The sequence below is a fragment of the Rattus norvegicus genome, chromosome 4 (assembly GCF_021556685.1).
Source record: "Rattus norvegicus strain SHRSP/BbbUtx chromosome 4, alternate assembly SHRSP_T2T, whole genome shotgun sequence".
Taxonomy (NCBI): Eukaryota; Metazoa; Chordata; class Mammalia; order Rodentia; family Muridae; genus Rattus; species Rattus norvegicus.
In genome coordinates, this window is record NC_141537.1 from 160,398,203 (window position 1) to 160,418,542 (window position 20,340).

General features: G+C 48.5%; 1 protein-coding gene across 2 annotated transcripts in view; it reads left to right on the forward strand.

Moving 5' to 3' along the window:
- The window catches only part of Vwf (von Willebrand factor), a 135,006-nt gene that overhangs the window by 8,717 nt on the left and 105,949 nt on the right, over positions 1-20,340 (forward strand). For both annotated transcript variants that reach the window (XM_087655640.1, NM_053889.1), the window contains 3 exon segments: positions 10,299-10,401; positions 10,645-10,853; positions 14,922-15,046. In XM_087655640.1, the coding sequence (XP_087511766.1) occupies positions 10,299-10,401; positions 10,645-10,853; positions 14,922-15,046 (437 nt within the window).

Below are 20,340 nucleotides of genomic sequence, written 5' to 3' on the forward strand. Positions count from 1 at the left end.
GGGTGACATTTGAGAAATCTTGGGTGAGGGGTTTGGGTTAGGTGGAGAAGACAGGGAGGTTTTCCATGCACTGGGGGCAGCATGAGAGGAAGTGCTTATTATGGGGAGCCAGGGTCCAGATGACTAAGGCTGGAGTGATGGTCAAGCTTGAGCAGTGGTTCCCGACTTTGACAGGTGTCAGGAGCACCAAGGAGAGTTCTACAGCTATTGCTTGGTTCTAACCCCAGAGTTCTGGTTCCAGGAGCTCGGGAATGGAACCGAGAATCTCATGTCTAATAATTTTCCAGCTGCTGTTACTGGTGTTTACTGGGGGCTGGATGTTGAGAGGCATTGGGGTTTTCCTTAGGGTTACTATTGCTGCAATGAAACCATGACCAAAGCGACTTAGGGTGGAGAGGACTTGTTCAACATATACTTCTACATCACTGTTCATCATCAAAGGAATCAGATGTTATGGCTTGTATATGCTCAGCCCAGGGAATAGCACATTTAGAAGGTGTGGCCTTGTTGGAGTAGGTGTGTCACTGTGGGTGTGGGCTATAAGACTCTCATCCTAGCTGCCTGGAAGCCAGTCTTCCACTAGCAACCTTCAGATGAAGATTTTGAACTCTCAGCTTCTCCTGCACCATGCCTACCTCGATGCTGCCATGCACCCACCTTGATGATAATGGACTGAACTTCTGAACCTGTAGGCCAGCCCCAAATATATATATATATATATATATATATATACATATATATATATATATATATATATATATATATATATATATATATTGTCCTTTATAAGACTGGCCTTGGTCATGATATCTGTTTACAGCAGTAAAACCCTAACTAAGACATCAGGACAGGAACTCAAGCAAGGCAGGAACTTGGAAGCAGGAGCCGATGTCGAGGCCATGGAGGAGGAATGCTGCTTCCTGGCTTGCACCTCTTTTTTTTTTTTTTTTTTTTTTTGGTTCTTTTTTTCGGAGCTGGGGATCGAACCCGGGGCCTTGCGCTTCCTAGGCAAGCGCTCTACCACTGAGCTAAATCCCCAACCCCCTGGCTTGCACCTCTTACTAAGCATGCTTTCTTATAGAACCCAAGACCATCAGCCCAAGGATGGCACTACCTACAATGGCCTACCACCCCCACCCTGCCCACTGATCTCTAATTAAAAAAATATCTTACAGGCCTGCCTACAACCTGATCTTATGGAGGTATTTTCTTACTTGATGTTCCCTTCTCTCAGAACTCTAGCTCACGCCAAGTTGACATAAATCTACCCAGCACCGGATTGTAAGTGTGTGTGAGAGGATGAGGCTGAGGTACAGAGTCTTTAATCTGCTGGACTGTGTCCTGGTTGACTTTCTATTGCTGTGGGGAGACACCATGACCAAAGCAAACGATAGAAGAATCAGTTTGTTGTGGCTTACACTTCCAGAGGGTGAGTCTATGACCATTATGGCCAGAAACATGGAGGCAGGTAGGCAGGTAGGCAGGCATGGCTCTGGAGCAGTGGCTTTCATTCTGATCTGCAAGTAGGAGGTAGAAAGAAGGAGTGAGAGCTAATTGGGAATGGTATGGCCATTGACACCTCAAAGCCCACCCCCAGTGAGACACCTCCTCCAACAAGGCCACACCTCCTCATCCTTCTGAACAGTTCCACCCACCAGGGGCCAAGTATTCAAACAGATGAACCTATGAGGGACAGTCTCATTTAATCTGCCCGGGTTGTCTGCTCCATTCAGTAGGCTGGGAGGCAGCAGGGTAGAGTCTTGCATAGCAAAGAAGGGTCAGAAAGAACTAGAGTACTGGGGAGACGGTGCTGAGGGACAGTGTCTTAGGCAATGTTCTACTGCTGTGGAGAGACAGCACGACCACAATAACTCTTATAAAGGAAAGCATTTAACTGGGGCCTGCTTACAGTCTCAGAGGTTTAATCCATGGTGGCACACAGCCAGATGTGGTGTTGGAGAAGGATCTGAGACTTTAACATGTGGATCTGCAGGAAGCAGGGGTGGGGGGTGGGAGAGAGAGAGAGAGAGAGAGAGAGAGAGAGAGAGAGAGAGAGAGAGAGAGAGAGAGAGTCATGGCTTGAGCATTTGAAATACCACTGACACATTTTCTCCAACAAGGCCACGTCTCCTGGTCCCTGTCTAGTAGCATCACTCCCTAATGACCAAGCACTCAAATCTATGAGTCTGTGGGGCCATTTCTATCCAAACCACCACAGACAGGTATGTGAGGAACAAGGATTGGTGGCCTGGGTCACAGTAACAAGACAGGAGCTGTAACGGGATGTGACAAGCTGTGGAAGCCATGTGGGGTCCCACCGAGGCAATAGCTAGGGTGTGGTTTAGAAGAGCACAATCTCCTCCTGCCCCACTCGGGCGGGCGGCAGGAAGTCAGGCCTGCCCCTCAGGTGACCACAGCGTGTATTCTGAACAGAGCTCCTCCTACTTAACCATCATGGCGGAGAGGTGCAAGTACTCTACCTGGCGACGTGGGTGTTGGTGAGTCGGATTGGAGTAGACACGACAAGAGTTTTTGGACTTTTTTTTTTTAATGATTTTTCTACTTATGCGTATGTGCCTGTGAATATATGGTATGCATATGCTGGTGCCTATAGATCCCTTGCAGTTATAGGCCCTTGTGAATCATGTGATGTGTTAGGTACTGAACTCAGATCCCCGGAAAAGCAGCACGTATTCCTTCCTGCTGAGCTGACTCCACAGTCTTGACACAAGATTTTGACAGGGTTAACAGTATCCCCTCTCTGCCCTATGGCTTCAGGTTTAGGGAGAGGCTGATGCCTGAGTGGTGGGGGATCTGTCTGCCTTAGCTTAGCTTTGTGCTCCTGTGGATCCTGCCTAGAGACAGGTTAATAAGGAGTACATAGTGAATCCCAGGACCAGGCCTAGATTTCATATATTGGGCTCTTGGGGACCCAGCCAGCATATTTAAAAAGCCCCCTTTCTCCCTACATAAGGGCAATTCAAACCGCCTCCCTCCATTAAGGGAGCCCTCATAGTCAAGGAAACTCAGGCTGTGTTGGTATCTCTGGAATGCCATTCGACCCCCCCCCCCAGGAAAGCCCTTGTCTATGTCTCTGTTGCTGGGACGTGATACCCTGACAAAGGCAAGTTAGGGAAGGCTTTATTTTGGCTCACAGCTGGTTACAAGGGAAGCCATAGAGGTTGGAGCCTGAGACAGCTGGCCACGCAGCGTCTACAGTCAAGAACCTGAGAACGACAAATGCTCCTGAAGACGTCCTCCTTTTTGCTCAGGACCCAGCCCGGGAAAGGGTGCCAATCACTGTTAGGGTGGGTCTTCCCATTTGAGTTAACCTAAGCAAGACAGTTCTTCTCAGGCATGCTCACAAGCCAACCTATCTTGGCTACTCCTTTATACAGGCTCCTTCTCTAAGCGGTTCTAGAGCTCGTTACCTGGAGATGAGATTATAACACCAATCCCTGATGGCCCATGGGATTAACCATCACAGCCCTTTTGACTACTTGGCTCTGGTTGGCACTGGGCTCATCTACTTGGGTTAGCCAATTGGCTTACATTTCTAAGGACTTGGAGGCTGTGTTGCTCTGAGGAGAAAGAGCCTCACACTCATGTCCCTTCCCCATCAGAGTCCCCAGGGAAACGACAGTCTCTTTATGACTCGGGCATGTGAGGCTCAGGTGAGATCTGCTCTTTGAAAACGCAATCCATGGTGCATACTAAGTCTCAGAAGCATCCGGGTCACTACAAGATGTCCTGTTATTGAATTCACTTGTCAAAGAGTCACACACTGCTGGGCCTCAGCGTGCTCCCGTTGAGGTCAGATTCTCTTTCACGGAAAATCCCTTCTGTCACCACACAGGGCTGTAGCAGAGACCCAGCCTCACGGGTCACTCTTCCTGGTTTCAGTACCCAGGAGGCACGTCGAGATCCAAGGAGGGACCATGCATTTCCAGACATCCCCGTCGATTCTCCAGTGGTTTGTGATTCTTTTTTCACGATGACGTGCTGTTGTCAAGGGTCAGTTTTCTGGGAGCTGTTGGTTCGAATCCATTCTAGAGTAGACGTGCTTTGCCGTAGTAGGTTGGTTGCATTTCTACCCTGGTCCTACCGTGACGTCAGAAAGACCTGATGGTTACTTTTCCTGTTGGTATTAGTGGTGTGTGGTTGGGGAAGTCCTAGGTCAGAGGAAGGAACCTAGGCTTTGGACCCTGGGTTTCGTTTATGGGCCTAGGATTACCTTGTGCTCAATTGTTCTCCAGAGACATCCTGTTTCCTTGATTCTAAACCATTTACATTCCTGTCTGGGTGTTTGTAGGCCTTGCTCATATCCTGGGCAAAGTGTTTCTGTCTGTGCACGAAAGCCTGCCTAATGCTGAGGGGAGCCCTCTTGTGAATGGGGGCCCAAGCCAAGGTTTCATGTCTTCTACAGTCAGCCCAGGGGCCACAGAGAGACCTGATTCCTCCTTCTTTGTAAGTCCTTCTCTTTCTAAGTCAGGGCCACAAGATCTGGCTCCCAGATTAGCTCAAGGAGAGCCACAAGTAACCGGAAGCTTGCTCAGTCATTTCCACAGTACAAGATGTCTGAGAATAACCCCTGATTCAAGCTTCCTGTATGCTTCTGATGGGGCAGGGCCTCCTGCTCCCACCAAATGGGGTGAGGGTTGGTAGCTCACCACTTTCTGAGCATCTTGTACAGTTCCTTTGAGACAAGCTGGGAGCCTGGGTAGAACTTGGCTGCTCTGTCTTTCTTCTTCGGTGGACAACTGGCCCTTAATTTTTTTTTTTGCCCAATAGAGCTAGGAAATACTACCTTGGAGGTTTGTGGTGCATGGGTTTCCCTTTTTGGGGGGGTCCGTGGACACTTTGAATGACACACTCTTCTAATGGCTGCACAGTATTTGCAGGAAGGAAAGAAGGCAGGTGAAATGGAGGTGCTTTAGAGCTCCTCTCAGTGTCAGTGGTTTGCCGAATCTACTGCACTGAGAGAGAGATCCTAGTTAGGCAGCTTTGTGTTGCAAAAGGACACTTGAGCTTCTGGATGGGAAACCCTGTGTGCTGTGTGCTCCAGGTGACCAGTGTACACTAATAGTTCTTAGTCAAAGTTTCTCCATCAGAGGAAACTGGCAGTGTCTGGGTACCTTTTGGAAGATCCAATCTAGGGTATGTGTTATAGACATCCAGTGGGCAGGGCCAGGACACCCAGTGGGTGGAGCCAGGTCATCTAGTGGGTGGAGCCAGGACACCCAGTGGGTAGGGCCAGGTCATCTAGTGGGTGGAGCCAGGTCATCCAGTGGGTGGAGCCAGGACATCCAGTGGGCAGGGCCAGGTCATCTAGTGGGCAGGGCCCAGTTACTGTTGCTTGCTCATTCTGTCATTTGTAGCAGGTCCCACAGCAAAGTGTCCACTCTCCAGTGATAATGGCGGCAAGATGGTAAAATCAGATTATATATTTAAGCCTCAGTTTCTTCAACTGTAATGTGATAACAATTTATTTGGGCCTGGGAGTGTTTGCTTACAATCTAAGTGCTTGAAGGAGTGAGGCGACCTTGAGTTCCAGCCTGGCCTGTGCTGCATAGATACTGTCTCTTGTAAAAGAAGGAAGGAAAAAAGAAAGGAAGGAAGGAGCCAGTTTAGGTTAGCATATGGTAGGGATGAAAACAGAAACACACTCTCTCTCTCTCTCTCTCTCTCTCTCTCTCTCTCTGTACGCGTGTGTGTGTGTGTGTGTGTGTGTGTGTGTGTGTGTGTGTGTGTGTGCTGACTCATGAAAAGGGTGTTTGCCTGTAAAACTTAAAAGCCACTTGCTCAGATGGTCTCAGAGATCCTCCCTGCTCTCATAATGTGTCCTTTTAAACTCTCCTATTGTCGATGTGGCCAATGCCTCCGAAGCCTCCTCACCTCGTGGGATTAGGAGTTCCACAGCTTCTACACAGTTCTGCCTTCAATGACGGCCACGACCTTAACCTACCCCTGCCCCTGCATTGTTAATTTCCACTTGTCTCTGAATAGGAAATGGGGTCCGGTTGCTATAAACTATCCACTTCAGGACCCCAAATTCTAGCAGTAAGTGAGCATCCTGGACCACCAGCTCCGACCTGCTCTTGCTTATATCCGGTCCACCTTGACACCACTTGGTTAGTTGCCCCTAGGCTTCTTAACGCTCGTCCCTGAGCAAGTCCTTCAAATGTTCTGTGATGTTTGACAGATCTCGGGGAGTCCTCTGGAGTGGGGAGGAAGGATTGGAGAACCCAAAGGGGTCAAGGACACCATGGGAACACAGTCCACAGAATCATCTGACCAGGGACTCATGGGGGCTTGCAGAGATGAGGGAGCCTGTGGGGTCTGACCCAGGTCCTCTGCACAGACTCTATGACTGAGTGACTTGTGTTCTTGTGGGAACCCTAACAGGGGAAAGGGGCTGTCCCTGACTCTCGCCTGTTTGTGGGACCCTTTTCCTCCTGTTGGTTGCCTCTTCCACCCCTTGATAGGATAGCATGTGCCTGCTCTTACTGTAGCTTGTCATGCCAAGTTGGTTGATGTCCCTGGGAGGCCTGCTCTTTTCTGAGGAGAGGTGGACAGGGCCAGGTCTTGCGGTGGGGCAGGGTGGAGGTGTTGGGGAGAGACTGGGAGAAGGGAGGGAGGGGAAACTGCAGTCAGATCTAATATATGAGGGAAGAATTTTAAAAAAAAATGTTCAATATGAAGGGCAGGTGACTCTCACTGTCACCCCCTGGGGGATCCACGTTCCACAGTTTTTTGTTTTTTTGTTTTTGGTTCTTTTTTTCGGAGCTGGGGACCGAACCCAGGGCCTTGCGCTTCCTAGGCAAGCGCTCTACCACTGAGCCAAATCCCCAACCCCCACAGTTTTTATTATACAAAGTCAGTTTGTCTCCTTTCCTGCCACATTGTAAGTATGATAACTTTGAAACAATTGGTCCCTTTTTTCTTTTGTTTTTGGAAAGAGTTATGCTATGTAGCTTAGGCTGGAACCTGTGATCTTCCTGTTTCAGCCTCTCTCAGTTTCAGGACCACATACCTCACTTTATCTTGACTTTGTCTCAATTTTCCTCAGGCATCTTTTGTCTACCAAACTGACCTCAATTCCTTCTCCTTCTCTTCCTCCTCCTCCTCAAAGAATGCTCCCTCATTCCTCCTCAAGGAGTGCTCCTTCATTCCTCCCAAGGAGTGCTCCCTCATTCCTCCTCAAGGACTGCTCTTTCATTCCTCCTCAAGGAGTGCTCCTTCATCCCTCCCAAGGAGTGCTCCTTCATCCCTCCTCAAGGAGTGCTCCCTCATTCCTCCTCAAGGACTGCTCCTTCATCCCTCCCAAGGAGTGCTCCCTCATTCCTCCTCAAGGACTGCTCCCTCATTCCTCCTCAAGGAGTGCTCCTTCATTCCTACCAAGGAGTGCTCCTTCATTCCTCCTCAAGGAGTGCTCCTTCATCCCTCCCAAGGAGTGCTCCCTCATCCCTCCTCAAGGAGTGCTTCTTCATCCCTCCCAAGGAGTGCTCCCTCATTCCTCCTCAAGGAGTGCTCCTTCATTCCTCCTCATGGAGTGCTCCCTCATTCCTCCTCAAGGAGTGCACCCTCATTCCTCCCAAGGACTGCTCCCTCATTCCTCCTCAAGGACTGCTCCTTCATTCCTACCAAGGAGTGCTCCCTCATTCCTCCTCAAGGAGTGCTCCTTCATTCCTCCCAAGGAGTGCTCCCTCATCCCTCCTCAAGGAGTGCTTCTTCATCCCTCCCAAGGAGTGCTCCTTCATTCCTCCCAAGGAGTGCTCCCTCATCCCTCCTCAAGGAGTGCTCCTTCATTCCTCCCAAGGAGTGCTCCCTCATCCCTCCTCAAGGAGTGCTCCCTCATCCCTCCTCAAGGAGTGCTCTTTCAGTCTTCATTCTTCTCTTGGAAAGGTGAGAGCTTTCATGCTCCCCAACATGGCTTTGGGGGATCATCTTGTTTGATTTTCTTTTGCTGCTGTATTTTGGGCTAGCCCAGCCTTATAGGCAGTGGCAGTGACCTTTCTATGGCATCTCTGAAAGAAATATACTTGTCCTCCAGATCTGTGTGGCAATGGTGCCTCCCTAGCTGCCCAGGTGCTGCCTCTGCATTTCCTAGCTGTACCCCTAGCCACAGTTTCCCTGGCTCTTGAGTTCCCAGCCTCCTTTCCTGAGTCTTCATTGGTGGGAGAGCTCATAAGAAGGACAGGCCTCTGGGGAATCCCTTCATGTTCCCAGGAGAAAGGTGCCTTTGGCTCCCAGTGAGGTTTCTCAGGAAACAGAGACAAACCATCTTTGTCTGCCTTCACTGTAATGTTGGGGATGCAAAGGAAGAACAGATAGAGGAGGAGACAAGCTGGAGGTCATAAAGGTCAAGGACATCTAGCGGGAAGGAGCTGAAGAGGTCCTCGATCCACCTCATGGCGGGCCCTGCTAGTGTGCAGTGTTTGGAGCATAGGCCTCAGGCAAGCCTGAGACAGGTTTTGTCTTTGGGCCCACAGTAAATGCCTCGGGACAGAAACGATCCTTGAGATGGTTTGGACACTGGAGCCTGATGTTGGTCTTTTAAAAATCGCGTGGTCATTTCCCAGCATGTAGAAAAGCTAAAGTAGGGGTTGGGGATTTAGCTCAGTGGTAGAGCGCTTGCCTAGCAAGCGCAAGGCCCTGGGTTCGGGCCCCAGCTCCGAAAAAAAAGGAAAAAAAAGAAAGAAAAAAAAAAGAAAAAGAAAAGCTAAAGTAATAGGATATCCACGCACTTGCACTGGAACTCTAAGTTGGGGCTGGTGTCATTTGCTATTCTGTAAACCGAATGCCCCGAGTGGAGGAGGGTGGGACCCCAGGCTGAGAAGGGCCGAGACATGGACTCGGTGATGAGCTGCACTCCGTTGATTTCCTATGGACACGGAAGCAGCTGCTGGCTATTCAGGGATATTTTCTCTCCTCCCTCCCTCTGTCCCTCCGTCCCTCCCTTCCTTCTTCCTTCTCAATCTCCTGCTTCATTAATTTACGTGTTTATTTACTTACTCGCGTATGGATGTGTGTGCCACCCGCGTGTGTGGAGGTAAGAGGATTACTTGTGGGAGTCAGCTTTTTTCTTCCGCCATGTGGGTCCTGGGGCTCCACCTCAGGTCTCCTAAAGCAGCAAGCAAAGCCTTGCCTGACGAGCCACCCCAGTAGCTCTCTCCTGTTCTCTCAGAAGCTTGGATGCACGTCCCAGCTTCCTGCTGGGTCACATTTTGGTTTAGTCTGTTGACTTTGATGTAGAAGCTCAGTCCAAACGGGTGGCCCTTTGTGTTTTGTTTAACGAGTTTGGCACCTCTGTTTTATCCTGGCTGTGTTGCGACAAGGCTCTGCAGAGTGATCCTGACTGGTAACAACTCAAATCAAGAGACCTTCTCCAGCATTCTGTGGGCGTGGCTCCCCAGGCTTCTTTGTTGAGGAGTTAGAGGCCACGCCCCCAACCCTCTAGGAGAAGACAAAGACCTATTACTACCACGTACCACAGCTAGGCTAGTCTCCCATGGGATTTCCAGGTTCTCTCAGGCTCCCCAAGGCCCACAGCTGAGTGGTCTCCACTGGCTTCCTTTCTTACATCCTCCAGTTTCTCTGTGCCCAGGGCTCCCTACTCAGGTTCTCCGTTGACCCCTCCATTTCCTTCATCTCCAACACGGCCTGTTATCTTCGAACACCAACCGCTCAGACTTTGTGTTTCTTAGATTAACTTCGGATTATTAAGCTTTCAAAACACTGTGAGGTAAAAAAAAGCCTGCATTTGCCCCTCACAGCCAGACCATTGGCAGAGAGCGTTTTACCCGGTGCTTGTATGGTGTTTGGCCGTACAAATGTCACTAATGGAGCTATCAGTAATTTATTGATTCCTGTTTACAGTTCCCGCACTCTCTTCAAAAATCTCTCACGGGAAACCATGTTCAGTTAAACAGTGGGACTCAAGTCTCCATTGTAAGCAAACGTCACATAGATTCTGGCTTGGATTCTCCTATGGTGACAACACTGTGTGTGGTAAAGCTGGGTACTGACAGCTCACTCTACTTCCAGTTGTGCTCAGACAACCTGAGTCTTATTTTTACACCAAGATGATGAGCATCCAGAAGGGCATGGCCATGCCTATGGGAGTCCGCTGAGGGCCGTGCATCAACCCTTCATACTTACAAAGAGTCAGAGGATGGAGTTTCAGGGAAAACGCTGCTTTTCTGTTGGGTCTTTCAGGAGAAGTCTTACATGGAGATTACAGACACACAGTAACAGATTTATCAATTTTGGATGGAACTTTTTGTTTTTCCTCTTAGGGAACTTCCAAGATGGCAAGAGAGTGGGCCTGTCTGTGTATCTTGGGGAGTTTTTTGACATCCATTTGTTTGCCAACGGCACCGTGATGCAGGGGGACCAAAGGTAAGTCAGAAGCTCGGGTGTCCCAATGTGAAGGACCCTGGAGCCCTTCTCACACATCTTTCACTCCATCAGAATCTAAATGTAGAAACTGAGGCCCAAAGGCCCAGGTCTCTGCAGTGCTGGTCCAGAACCTTGATCACTGTGCTTCACCATCTGAAGCCTGACACACGGGTTTGGGTCAGGAGATTGGAGAGATCCTAAAAGTGAACCAGAAGCTCAGTGCGCTTGCCCTCTGCCCTCCAGCATCTCCATGCCCTATGCCTCCAAGGGACTCTATGTAGAGCATGAGGCTGGGTACTACAAACTTTCCAGTGAGGCCTACGGCTTTGCGGCCAGAATTGACGGCGACGGCAACTTCCAAGTCCTGATGTCAGACAGACACTTCAACAAGACCTGTGGGCTGTGTGGTGACTTCAACATCTTCGCTGAAGATGACTTTAGGACGCAGGAGGGTAAGCTGTCTGTTCAGAGTATCCGGAGCCTCCAACCTGCTAATTTAATGCCTGCTGACCCCTATTCACAGTCCACTGAGTCTGTGTTCCACAATTTTGGATTGCCAGCTCATCTTCAGAGAGGTTTTCTGTTCAATGTGCACTCTGCATTGAATTGTTGATTCTCTTTCCCTCTCTCTTTTTAAAAGCATTTTTCCAGACACGGTTTCTCTTCGTAGCCCTGCCTCTCCTGGAACTTGCTCTGTAGACCAGGCTGGCCTCAAACTCAGAGATCTGCCTGCCTGTGTCTCTAGTGCTGAGATTAAGGGCACGAGCCACCATACTCAGCTGAATACTAATCTTAAAAGAAACAAAAATCTGAATCTCAACACCCTCCCTGCCCCACTCAAGCTTTCTCCTTATTCTATGCTTTTGGGAGAGATTTTTTTCCCCCTCTTATCCTGAGCCCAGGCCAAGGAAACAAACTTTTGTTTTTCTATTTTTCAGAGTAGGTAGCTTTTCTTGTCAGCTTTCTCAAAGAGAGTGTCCTTGCAGGACCACACCTTCACAACAGGGGTTTAGCTCCACCTCCCCGTCATGCAAGTTCAAGATGGCTGCCCTCAATCTAATCCTCTTGGCAACCAGCCAACTTGTCTGTTCTTCCCGGTTATCTTTGTTATTCTTCCTCTTCTCCTCCCCTCATTTCTCTTTTCTCGTTTCTCAGAATTCTGTCTACTCTTTTTGAAGTTATTTGTGGATTCAATAGAATGTTTGTCCATGGTAATATGTATGTATGTATGTGTATAACACACACACACTTAAATATGACGTACACTATGGAAGGAAAGTGGTATTTGTTGGCAAAAGTTCAGTCCCTGGTGCTGTTTTTGGAACCATCCCCAGAAAGTGCTTTATTTAGTTTAGTTCTCAATTCAGACCCAATACTATTTGTTCCCAAACTATTAAGTTTATTTTCTGACCTCTGAGAGTCTCAACTTGTTTTGTTTCTTGATCTCTGAGATCCCTCCCCTTAAATAATAATGTCTGTAATTCCATCTGCTGGACACCCTTCTGCTTCGCTTCCTATTTAGCCATAAAATTTCACACTATACAAAATCAGGGCTGAAAAAGATTTTTGAGTCTGAATTGTCCTGGACAAACAAAGAATTTGACACTCAGGACGAGGGGGGCAGCCGGATCTCACTGGTTGGTAGAAGGAACTTCCCCATCCCCATGAGATTGCTTCTTCTCTACCTCTTCCTCAAGAGGTCCAAGCCTACTCGATGCGATTGGGTACCAAAGAGCATCCGTCAATCACAGCATCCATCACAGAGTGGAAATCATACAAATTTCCGTTCTCTCCACTGGGCTCCCCTGGTCGATTAGTTTCCTCTGACTTCCAACAAGTTATACAGGTTGGAAGAGTAGGTAGCTTTTCAGTTAACCTCTGTATACAGGGCCCCTGCGGGTAATCCCAGAGAAGCGCCTCCTCCCAAGACCTTTAGCTGACTCATTTGTGTAATGTGTACAGAGTATTTTTTAAATGAGCGCATCACTGGAGGAGGACTTTCTTTTCTGCTCATCAAACCCTAGATACTGAATAATTATAAAGGACTCCCTTTTCTTCCCATACAGGTGATTTATTTTATCCCCACGTGTACTCCTTGACCTTAAATGGCCTCTCTAGGTCTGGCTAAGTAAGGGATTGTTCACGTCAATAGTACAAAAATAACAGACAGAAACTACTACCATAATAAATATTCAGCAAGGCTATCAGGAGGAGCCTGTGCTCCAGGCGTGTTGGACCTCAAGCCTTCTGTGGTAGCTACATAGTACAGTACTACATACTACATACATACTACATACTACGTACTACACAGTATGAAGAATACAGGCATAAAAGCACCTGGACATTGAGAATGGGAACCCAGAAGAGCCAGTGACTCGGGAAGGGGTGGAGAGGGGTTGGAGGGGGTCTTAAGACTCATGTCACATCCTTACCTTCATTCTACACTCGTGTTCTGAGCATCCAGAATCCACTGTGGCTGAACCCACAGCTAAGACTCACACCGGTGCTCTGAACAAAGGAGCTCACTGTTGTTGAATACTAGCTCAAAAGTCATAGAGGGTCAAGGCTGCAAAGGAACCCAAAGGAAGATAAGAGTTTTTGTGGAGAGTTGCCTAGGGTGCTAGACAAGGAGAAGGGCACACCCCACCAGGCTGGGATGGGGGAAGGAAGGAGAACTAGCTCAGAAAGGTTGGTCGTTCTTGGGTTCTGTGTCCAGGACTGGGTGGAGAGAGTTGGCATGGTAAGAACGAGTTGGCTGCTGTGCTTGACTCTATGACAAAATATCTAAACCAACCAGTCAGAGAAGAAAGGACTTAGTTTGAGCTCACAGTTTCTGAGATTTCAGCCCACAGTCCTCAGTTCCGAGGCAGAGCATCACGGCAGACAGGGGTGTGCAGTGGAGGAGGAGCATTTCACGGCAGCAAACAGAAAGCAGGGAAAAGGAACACAGGTGTGAGCCAGGGCAAGGACTCACTCTAATGACTTACTTCCTCTAACTAGGCAAGGCTTCTATGTCCTAAAGTTCCCAGAACTTCTCTAAATAGTACCAAGTGTTGAGGACCAAGCCTTGACCACATGAGAGTGTGTGTGGGGGCGTCTTATATTAAAACCATGACAAGGGAGGAGAAAAATGGTCCGTACAGAAGGGGAAGGGCATGCCAAGGCATGGAGAGGTGGGGGGTGAATGGCATCATCTGCATTATCTTTCTTTTTAAATTTAAAATTCATCCAAGCACTGATTTTGAGAAGTTCATATGTGAGTACTATTCATTATTTCTACTTCCCCTCTCCTTTGCCCTTCCAACTCCTTTTGTGTGTCCCCTGATTTAATCCCTCCTATGACTTCTTCTTCTATATTGTTACACACACACACACACACACACACACACGTGTGTGTGTGTATGCACGTGTGCGCATGAACACACACATACACACATGCACAAGCACCCCCCCCAGTCCATTTAGTGTTGCTCATGTGTGTATTTGCTTAGGCCTGACCCCTCATGATTGAATAGCCTATGGGGGGCTCATTCTTAGAGAAGATTCAGTCTCCCTCTCTCTCTGGTCATGAATTGCTCTATCTCTTCATCTAAAGGTGGGATGTGGATAGGTCTCCTCCCATCCATGTTGGCATGTCACTGGTATTGCCACTGTCCTGGTCTTGTTCAGGCAATCCTGTTTTTGAAATTTCGTGGGTGCAACGTCTCTGTCGTATACAGAAGACACCGTCTCACAGCAATCTTTCTGGTCTTCCGACTCTTACAATCTTTCTGCTTCCTTTTCTGTGGAGTTAGATGTGTAAGTTGGGGTTGGGTACCTGTCTTAACGTTTCTATTGCTGTGAAGAGACACCATGACCACGGGTGGCAACTCTTATGAGGGGACCGTTTAATTGGGGCTGGCTTACCGTTTCAGAGGTTCAGTTTATTGTCACCGTGGCAGGACATGGTGGCATGTAGGCCGACGTGGTGCTGGAGAAGGAGCTGAGAGTTTTACATCTTGGCCCACAGGCAGTAGGGTGCTGTGTGCTGCGGTAGGCATAGTTTAAACACGGGATACCTCAAAGCCCACCCCCACAGTAACACACTTCCTCCAACAAGGCCCACCTACTCCACACCTCCTAATAGTGCCACTCCCTATGGACCAAGCATTCAAACACATGAGTCTATGGGGGCCATATCTATTCAAACCACCACAGCGCCCCCTGGTCAACTGTTCTCGGCATTCTGACCAGCTGTGGATATGATCTCTGCTGCACAGAGAAGCTTCTGTGGTGACATCCTCATCATCTTTCATGTCACCTCCTTCATTGTGTCTGTCCCTCTGTCCATGGCTAGCTGAGCTCCAGTGCCCGTGCACTGTGGTGTCATGCTGAGCACTGTTCAAAAGGCCCGTGGTCCAAATGCCTGAGTTCTAGCATAGAAGAAGTTTGATTCAGGCCACAACTAGCCAATAGCTTTCATGCAGAAGTCTTGGTGAGGCTTAACTGAAGCATCATTTCTTGGGAACTTTTCTCTGCAGGGACCTTGACCTCAGACCCCTACGACTTTGCCAACTCCTGGGCCCTGAGTAGTGAGAACCAGCGGTGTAAACGGACATCTCCTCCCAGCACTAACTGCACCAGCTCCTCTGGGGACATGCAGCAGGTTGGTACACACTGGCCTGGATGTGGTCTGGATGATTCGTGACTCCTAGAATTAAGGCAAGGGACTCAGGATCATGGTTTCTTTCTCTCTTCAGGGGTTGGGTGAGAAATGGGTCTCTTTGGCTGTTCAATATGAGGTGTTCATGAGTCTTTTTAAATTGAAAACTTATTTTGGCTAGAATTTTGTCTAATTCTAATATTTTCCTTGGCCTTGTACTTTCTTTAAAACTGGGTACGTATAGCCAGTGTCTCCACCACTTAGTGAGGCAATAGCAAAGTATATGGTGGGGACAATGGAGATTATTACAGTTCTGGGGGCGGGGAACTGCAGGGTGGGTGATGGCTGTGGTATCTGTTATCTGGTGTAGGTACTCCTGCCTTATGTTGTATTTATATTGTATATAAGACAGGTACTCTCGTCTTAGATTGCGTACGAGCAAAAGAAGAGCTGCCTGTATCATTCTACTTACAAAAGGGATGCCCACATCCCTCTAGTTACAAAAGAATCACCCATGTCTCCCTACCTGTGTAAAGGTTATCCACACCACTCCCTGTGCGTCCCTCTGCCTGCAAAAGTGTCATCCACATCTCTCTACCTGTAGACCCTTCCTTCTTCAGGACCTAGATATCACAAGATTCTTTACGTTCCTTTTAGCTCTTAAATTCTTTATTGTGTATGAGGTTGTTACAGTTAATGGGTCTCAAAACTATTCAGTGCGGATGGGACATAAGCTTTGGGTGGTATTAGCTAGGATTGTAATGGTCTCCCCAACAACAATAACCCAGAATCCTTCCCTGGTAGAAGCCTAATTCACCCAAATCTGCACACAAATGGACAAACCCACCTCTCCCATGTCAAGAAATAACAGCGATAGACACTAATGCAGCAGCTCAGCAGAGATAGCTTTACTAATAGCCCGTTACTCATCCAATGAATCTTTGTTAGTTTTCACATCAAGCCTCTGAATCCAGGAGAATGTCAGACTCGGGAGACTCTCGTGGACCGATGCGGAATGTCAAGGCCCAAACTCTTAAGCAACTTCCAACTTGTAAACAAACACATTCCAAAAGCTGTCTTTGCCCTTGTGCTTCCAGTGATTCATCAGCGCTAGGCCCGTTGGGTGGTTGCCTGGCAGGTGGCCATGGTTGCTAACGAGGCAGACTGAGCTCCAGACTGAGCGCCAAGAGGAGCGCGCTTTGTGCAGAAGGGGGATTTCCTCTTCCCCCTGGCTTGAGATATCTGACATTTGTCCTTTTAGGGCCGAGCTGTTGAGATTCTCTCCCCTATAGTTGGGTGTGCTGGTTAATTTTTCTCAACTTGACACAAGCTAGAGTCACCCCGAAAAGGGAACCTCAAATGAGGAATCGCTTCCATCACATCGGCCTGTGGGCTTGAAAAAATAGGATCCCCAGCGCATCAATACATCCAAATAAGCAAGTGAGAGAGGCAAGCCCTTCCTCTAGGGATGCTTGACCAACAGACAGACTTCAAAAGAAATTCAATCAAGGTATGGTGCATGAGAGACTTTTCTCATTTCCCCTTTGCGTTTCCAAATTAGAGTTCTGTTGTTGGTTGGTGGTATTCCCTCTCCCCACCCCCTTTCAACTGAGAGCAACAGGTTTTGTTTTGTTTGATTTTACAAACACAGGCTGCAAACAGCAAGGGCTTGACAGATGCTCCCCACCCTCAGAGTACCAAGGAACACTCCCTTTTATGTGGTGTTAGTGGGAGGTGCAGACAGACTTTTCCTGGAGAGAACCTGATACTGGGGTTGAGTGGGGAAGGGAAAGACTGGGTGCTTTGTTCAAGGAGGACAAAGCGAAGAAGCAGCTTGGCTAAGTCTGCGGGGACACATTTTAAGGCTCCAGCTGCGTGTCCCTACTCACTTTGTCTCCTGAGTGCATTAACCAGCATCCTGGGACCAGCCTAAGGCACTAAGTACGTGGTCCTTGGTTCAGGACCCAGGCTCCAAACACACCTCCCTGAGGCACAAACTCCTTCAAGCCCAGCACTCCTAGTTCATAGTTTCAGATTGTTTACCTAGAGAACTGTATTCTGCCCTTAGCCAATCAGATAGTGTTTGCTCACAGCTGGGGATCTTTCATTGGCTGGGATGCACAGTGACTCATCTCCTGGGAGGTGATTAATGTGGCCTCTCCTATCTTCTTGCTCCCCCTGGGCCCAGGCTTAGAAATTGGGTCTGCTGGCTGGGAGTCTATCACCAGCGGATGGCCTTGGTTTCAGGAGTCAGTTGGAATGGTTGAGTGTTCTGGGGGAGGCTGAGTTGGCCTAACTGCTTTGGTCAGCTGTCAGAACCAGTCACCTCTCTTTTCTCTTGATTTTCATAGCTCTTTCAGAGAGCCTGGTCATAATTCTTATACCTTGGGGAAGAACGTTTACCTGTTGTACCAACAGACCCAGAGCCTCTCTCTGCTGGGGCTGACAATGGCTTTTTTTTTTTTTTTTTTTTTTTTTTTTGCCAGCTGAGTCTAGAGCCCAAGCCAGAAATGCTCAGATTAAGTGATGTTCAGATTAAGTGACGCTCATTTGCTCATAGCTACCACACAACCCATGTTTTTAGAAAGATCCTTAGTTAACCTTTCTCTTTTTGTAAAATTAAGTCTGGGGAGCAAGGAGGGAAGGGCTGAACTTCCCAAGAGGATGGTAGCCTTGGTCTCGTGTCCTGTATGTAACTTAAAGCCCAAAGCCCCATAGATGTTAGCCCACAGAGCAGCCATGCTAGCTATGAAAACCACACCCCTTTCCTAAGGCAATCTCCCGTCACTGATGGAAACCCGCCATTATGACCATGGCCACTGCACATCACACAATATACAGATGATGAGGCCCACTATGTAAGTGTTAGCCACTTGGCATATCACTGTTGGCACAGTTTAGCCTGCAGCATTGTACTTGGTGGCTTTGGCCTGGCCTGGGAGATCCAGTCACCAAAGCCATTGTCACTCACCCTCAGGTCACATTCCCCAGGGTGACAAGACTGGCACTGCTGTCAAGAGTATGAGGACACTTCCATACTTGGCGTCAAGAGATCTCTCCCTGTAATTCCTAAGAGCTGGTCTTCACGATGACCAGTCGTTATTGGGGAGCCCGAGGGTGATGTTGCTAACTTTTACTTGAGCCACAGCAGGAGAATGATCCCGTGGCAACAGATGGGTCAGGATTGGGAGAAATGGATTTTCATCAATGTTAGGAATTCCAATCTCAAGAGTTGGATGAGATTCTCAAAGTTACCTATTCATCCCCCAGCCCCCGCCTGAAGGCGCTCTGCAAACAACAGCCAGATGGGCCGGGTGTTCTGATCTTGACTAAGAGTCAAGGCCTTGGAATAACCAGGGTCTTTCTGGCCATCATGCACAGCTCAGCTCTAGCCGGCTCCCAGCTTCCCGAGAGAGCACACTCCTTTGGAGTTAGAGCTGTGTGTATCTATCCATGTCCCTGAATACTAGAGTCCAGGACCCCTCTGGTCCAGTTGCTGGGGGCCGGTGTGTGAGCTCTTACCCCTTAGTACTTACTTCAAACTACTCCTCTCACCTCTGAATTTGGTGTTTCTTATGGGAGCACAGGACACTTTTCTGTGCTGTGTTTGTCTGGCCTTTCACCACCTTTCATCCCACAGAACGTTTTTCCCTCTCGTCCAGCTCACCCGAGACGTCTCTTGTCCTCGGGAAATCACCTGTCGTATGGGCTAATATTTGTAAAACTGTTGTTGACTTTCAGTGACTATAGCACATCTCCTCAATAGCCCAGAGAAGCACACAAAGTATCCATCCTGTTGGGGACAGAGCAATTCGCTCTTCATGTCCTCATTACACAATTGTTTGTTTGCAAGGGCTGACCTGTCACTTCTCGCTCTATCTAGATGGAACCGGGTGGGGAGTCTGCAGGTGCTCGTGGGAGGGTGATTTCATCAAGGAGTTTGGTGTGGAGTGGGCTCTTAGCGATTGGGACAGCCATTCGTTTGCCTGCCTGGGATTGAAAGTCGTTGAATCATCTTTATTTACTTTTGACTTTTATTTGACATGCATGGGTGTTTTGCCTGCATGCATGTGGCACATGCCTGGTGCCTAAGGAGGCCGTCAGGGTTGTCATATCCCCTGGAACTTGAGTCACAGATGGTTGCAAGGCATCACGTGGGTGCTGAATGGGGAACTTAGATCTGGGTCCATTGGGAGAGTAGCCATCTCTCCAGCTATAAGAGAGTTTGGCCCCTGGAATCCAGCAAACTCAAGGAGCCAAGTGTAGGTTGGTGGCTAAATGACAGCACCGTGAGTTGGCTTTACAGACCGTCCATCTCTCCGTGTCCTATTGTTGGGGTTTGAAGCCTAGCATCTGCATACATTCCCCTTGACAACACGAGCTGTTTCTCCAGTCTTCCTGAGTCACCAAAAGGCTACATAAGGAATGAGGACTTATACAAGGAACGTCCTGGACCAGGAAGGAGTCTCCAACTTCTTCCCTTCCTCATGTCCTCACCTGGGTTCCTTTCCTGCTCTGCCTCTTAGTGTCCCACTCCTATGGGGTCTCTGCTACTGAACACTGAAATGAGAGAACCTTTCCTATACCGTCATTACATTATCTATGTAAGAACAGCTCCGGAGATGAGCTAAGGGACCGTGGTGAAGGTGACAGCCGTGGCAATGGTCTCTGGTGGTCTAGCCTTACCGCAGAGCTTCAGCAGTTGCTATGAGTTTTCAGAGGTTTCCTTTGGGTGGGCTGGCGCTTTGCCTCTTGGGCAAACCCTTAGGAGGGCTAGAAAAAGTCCTAGCATCCATCTCTCCCTATCACAACAAACCCCAGGGGCTGTAGCAAAATGCAGTCATCCTGCATCCACGGGTCCCTGTCTGTGGATGCAACCAATGGTAGGAAAACTATATCTGTTCTGAACACACAGTTTTTTTTTTCTTATCATTCCTTAAACAATGTGTAGTGACAACTATATCCGTGAACCTATACCATAGTTAGTAGTGTAAGTAATTTAGACGGTGTCCAAAGCATATTGAGAATGTGTGGGGTTCCCGTGAGAGACCAAGCGTTCATAGACTCCGATATGAGAGGAGAGTCCTACAAGCAGTTCTCTAAGGCTTCTGAAGGATGAGTGGTTCTCGGGTGTTTCCTTTCCTTTGCCCTCTTCCCAGGGAGGACCAGAGTGGGCAAAGAATGGGATAGGGCCCATCAGTACACACTGAGGTGTTTTGTATGGCTGCTGAAACTGTATGTGGTTTGCAAGGTTAGAGATCAGGACCAGGCACACAAGAGGACTTAACCCATCATGG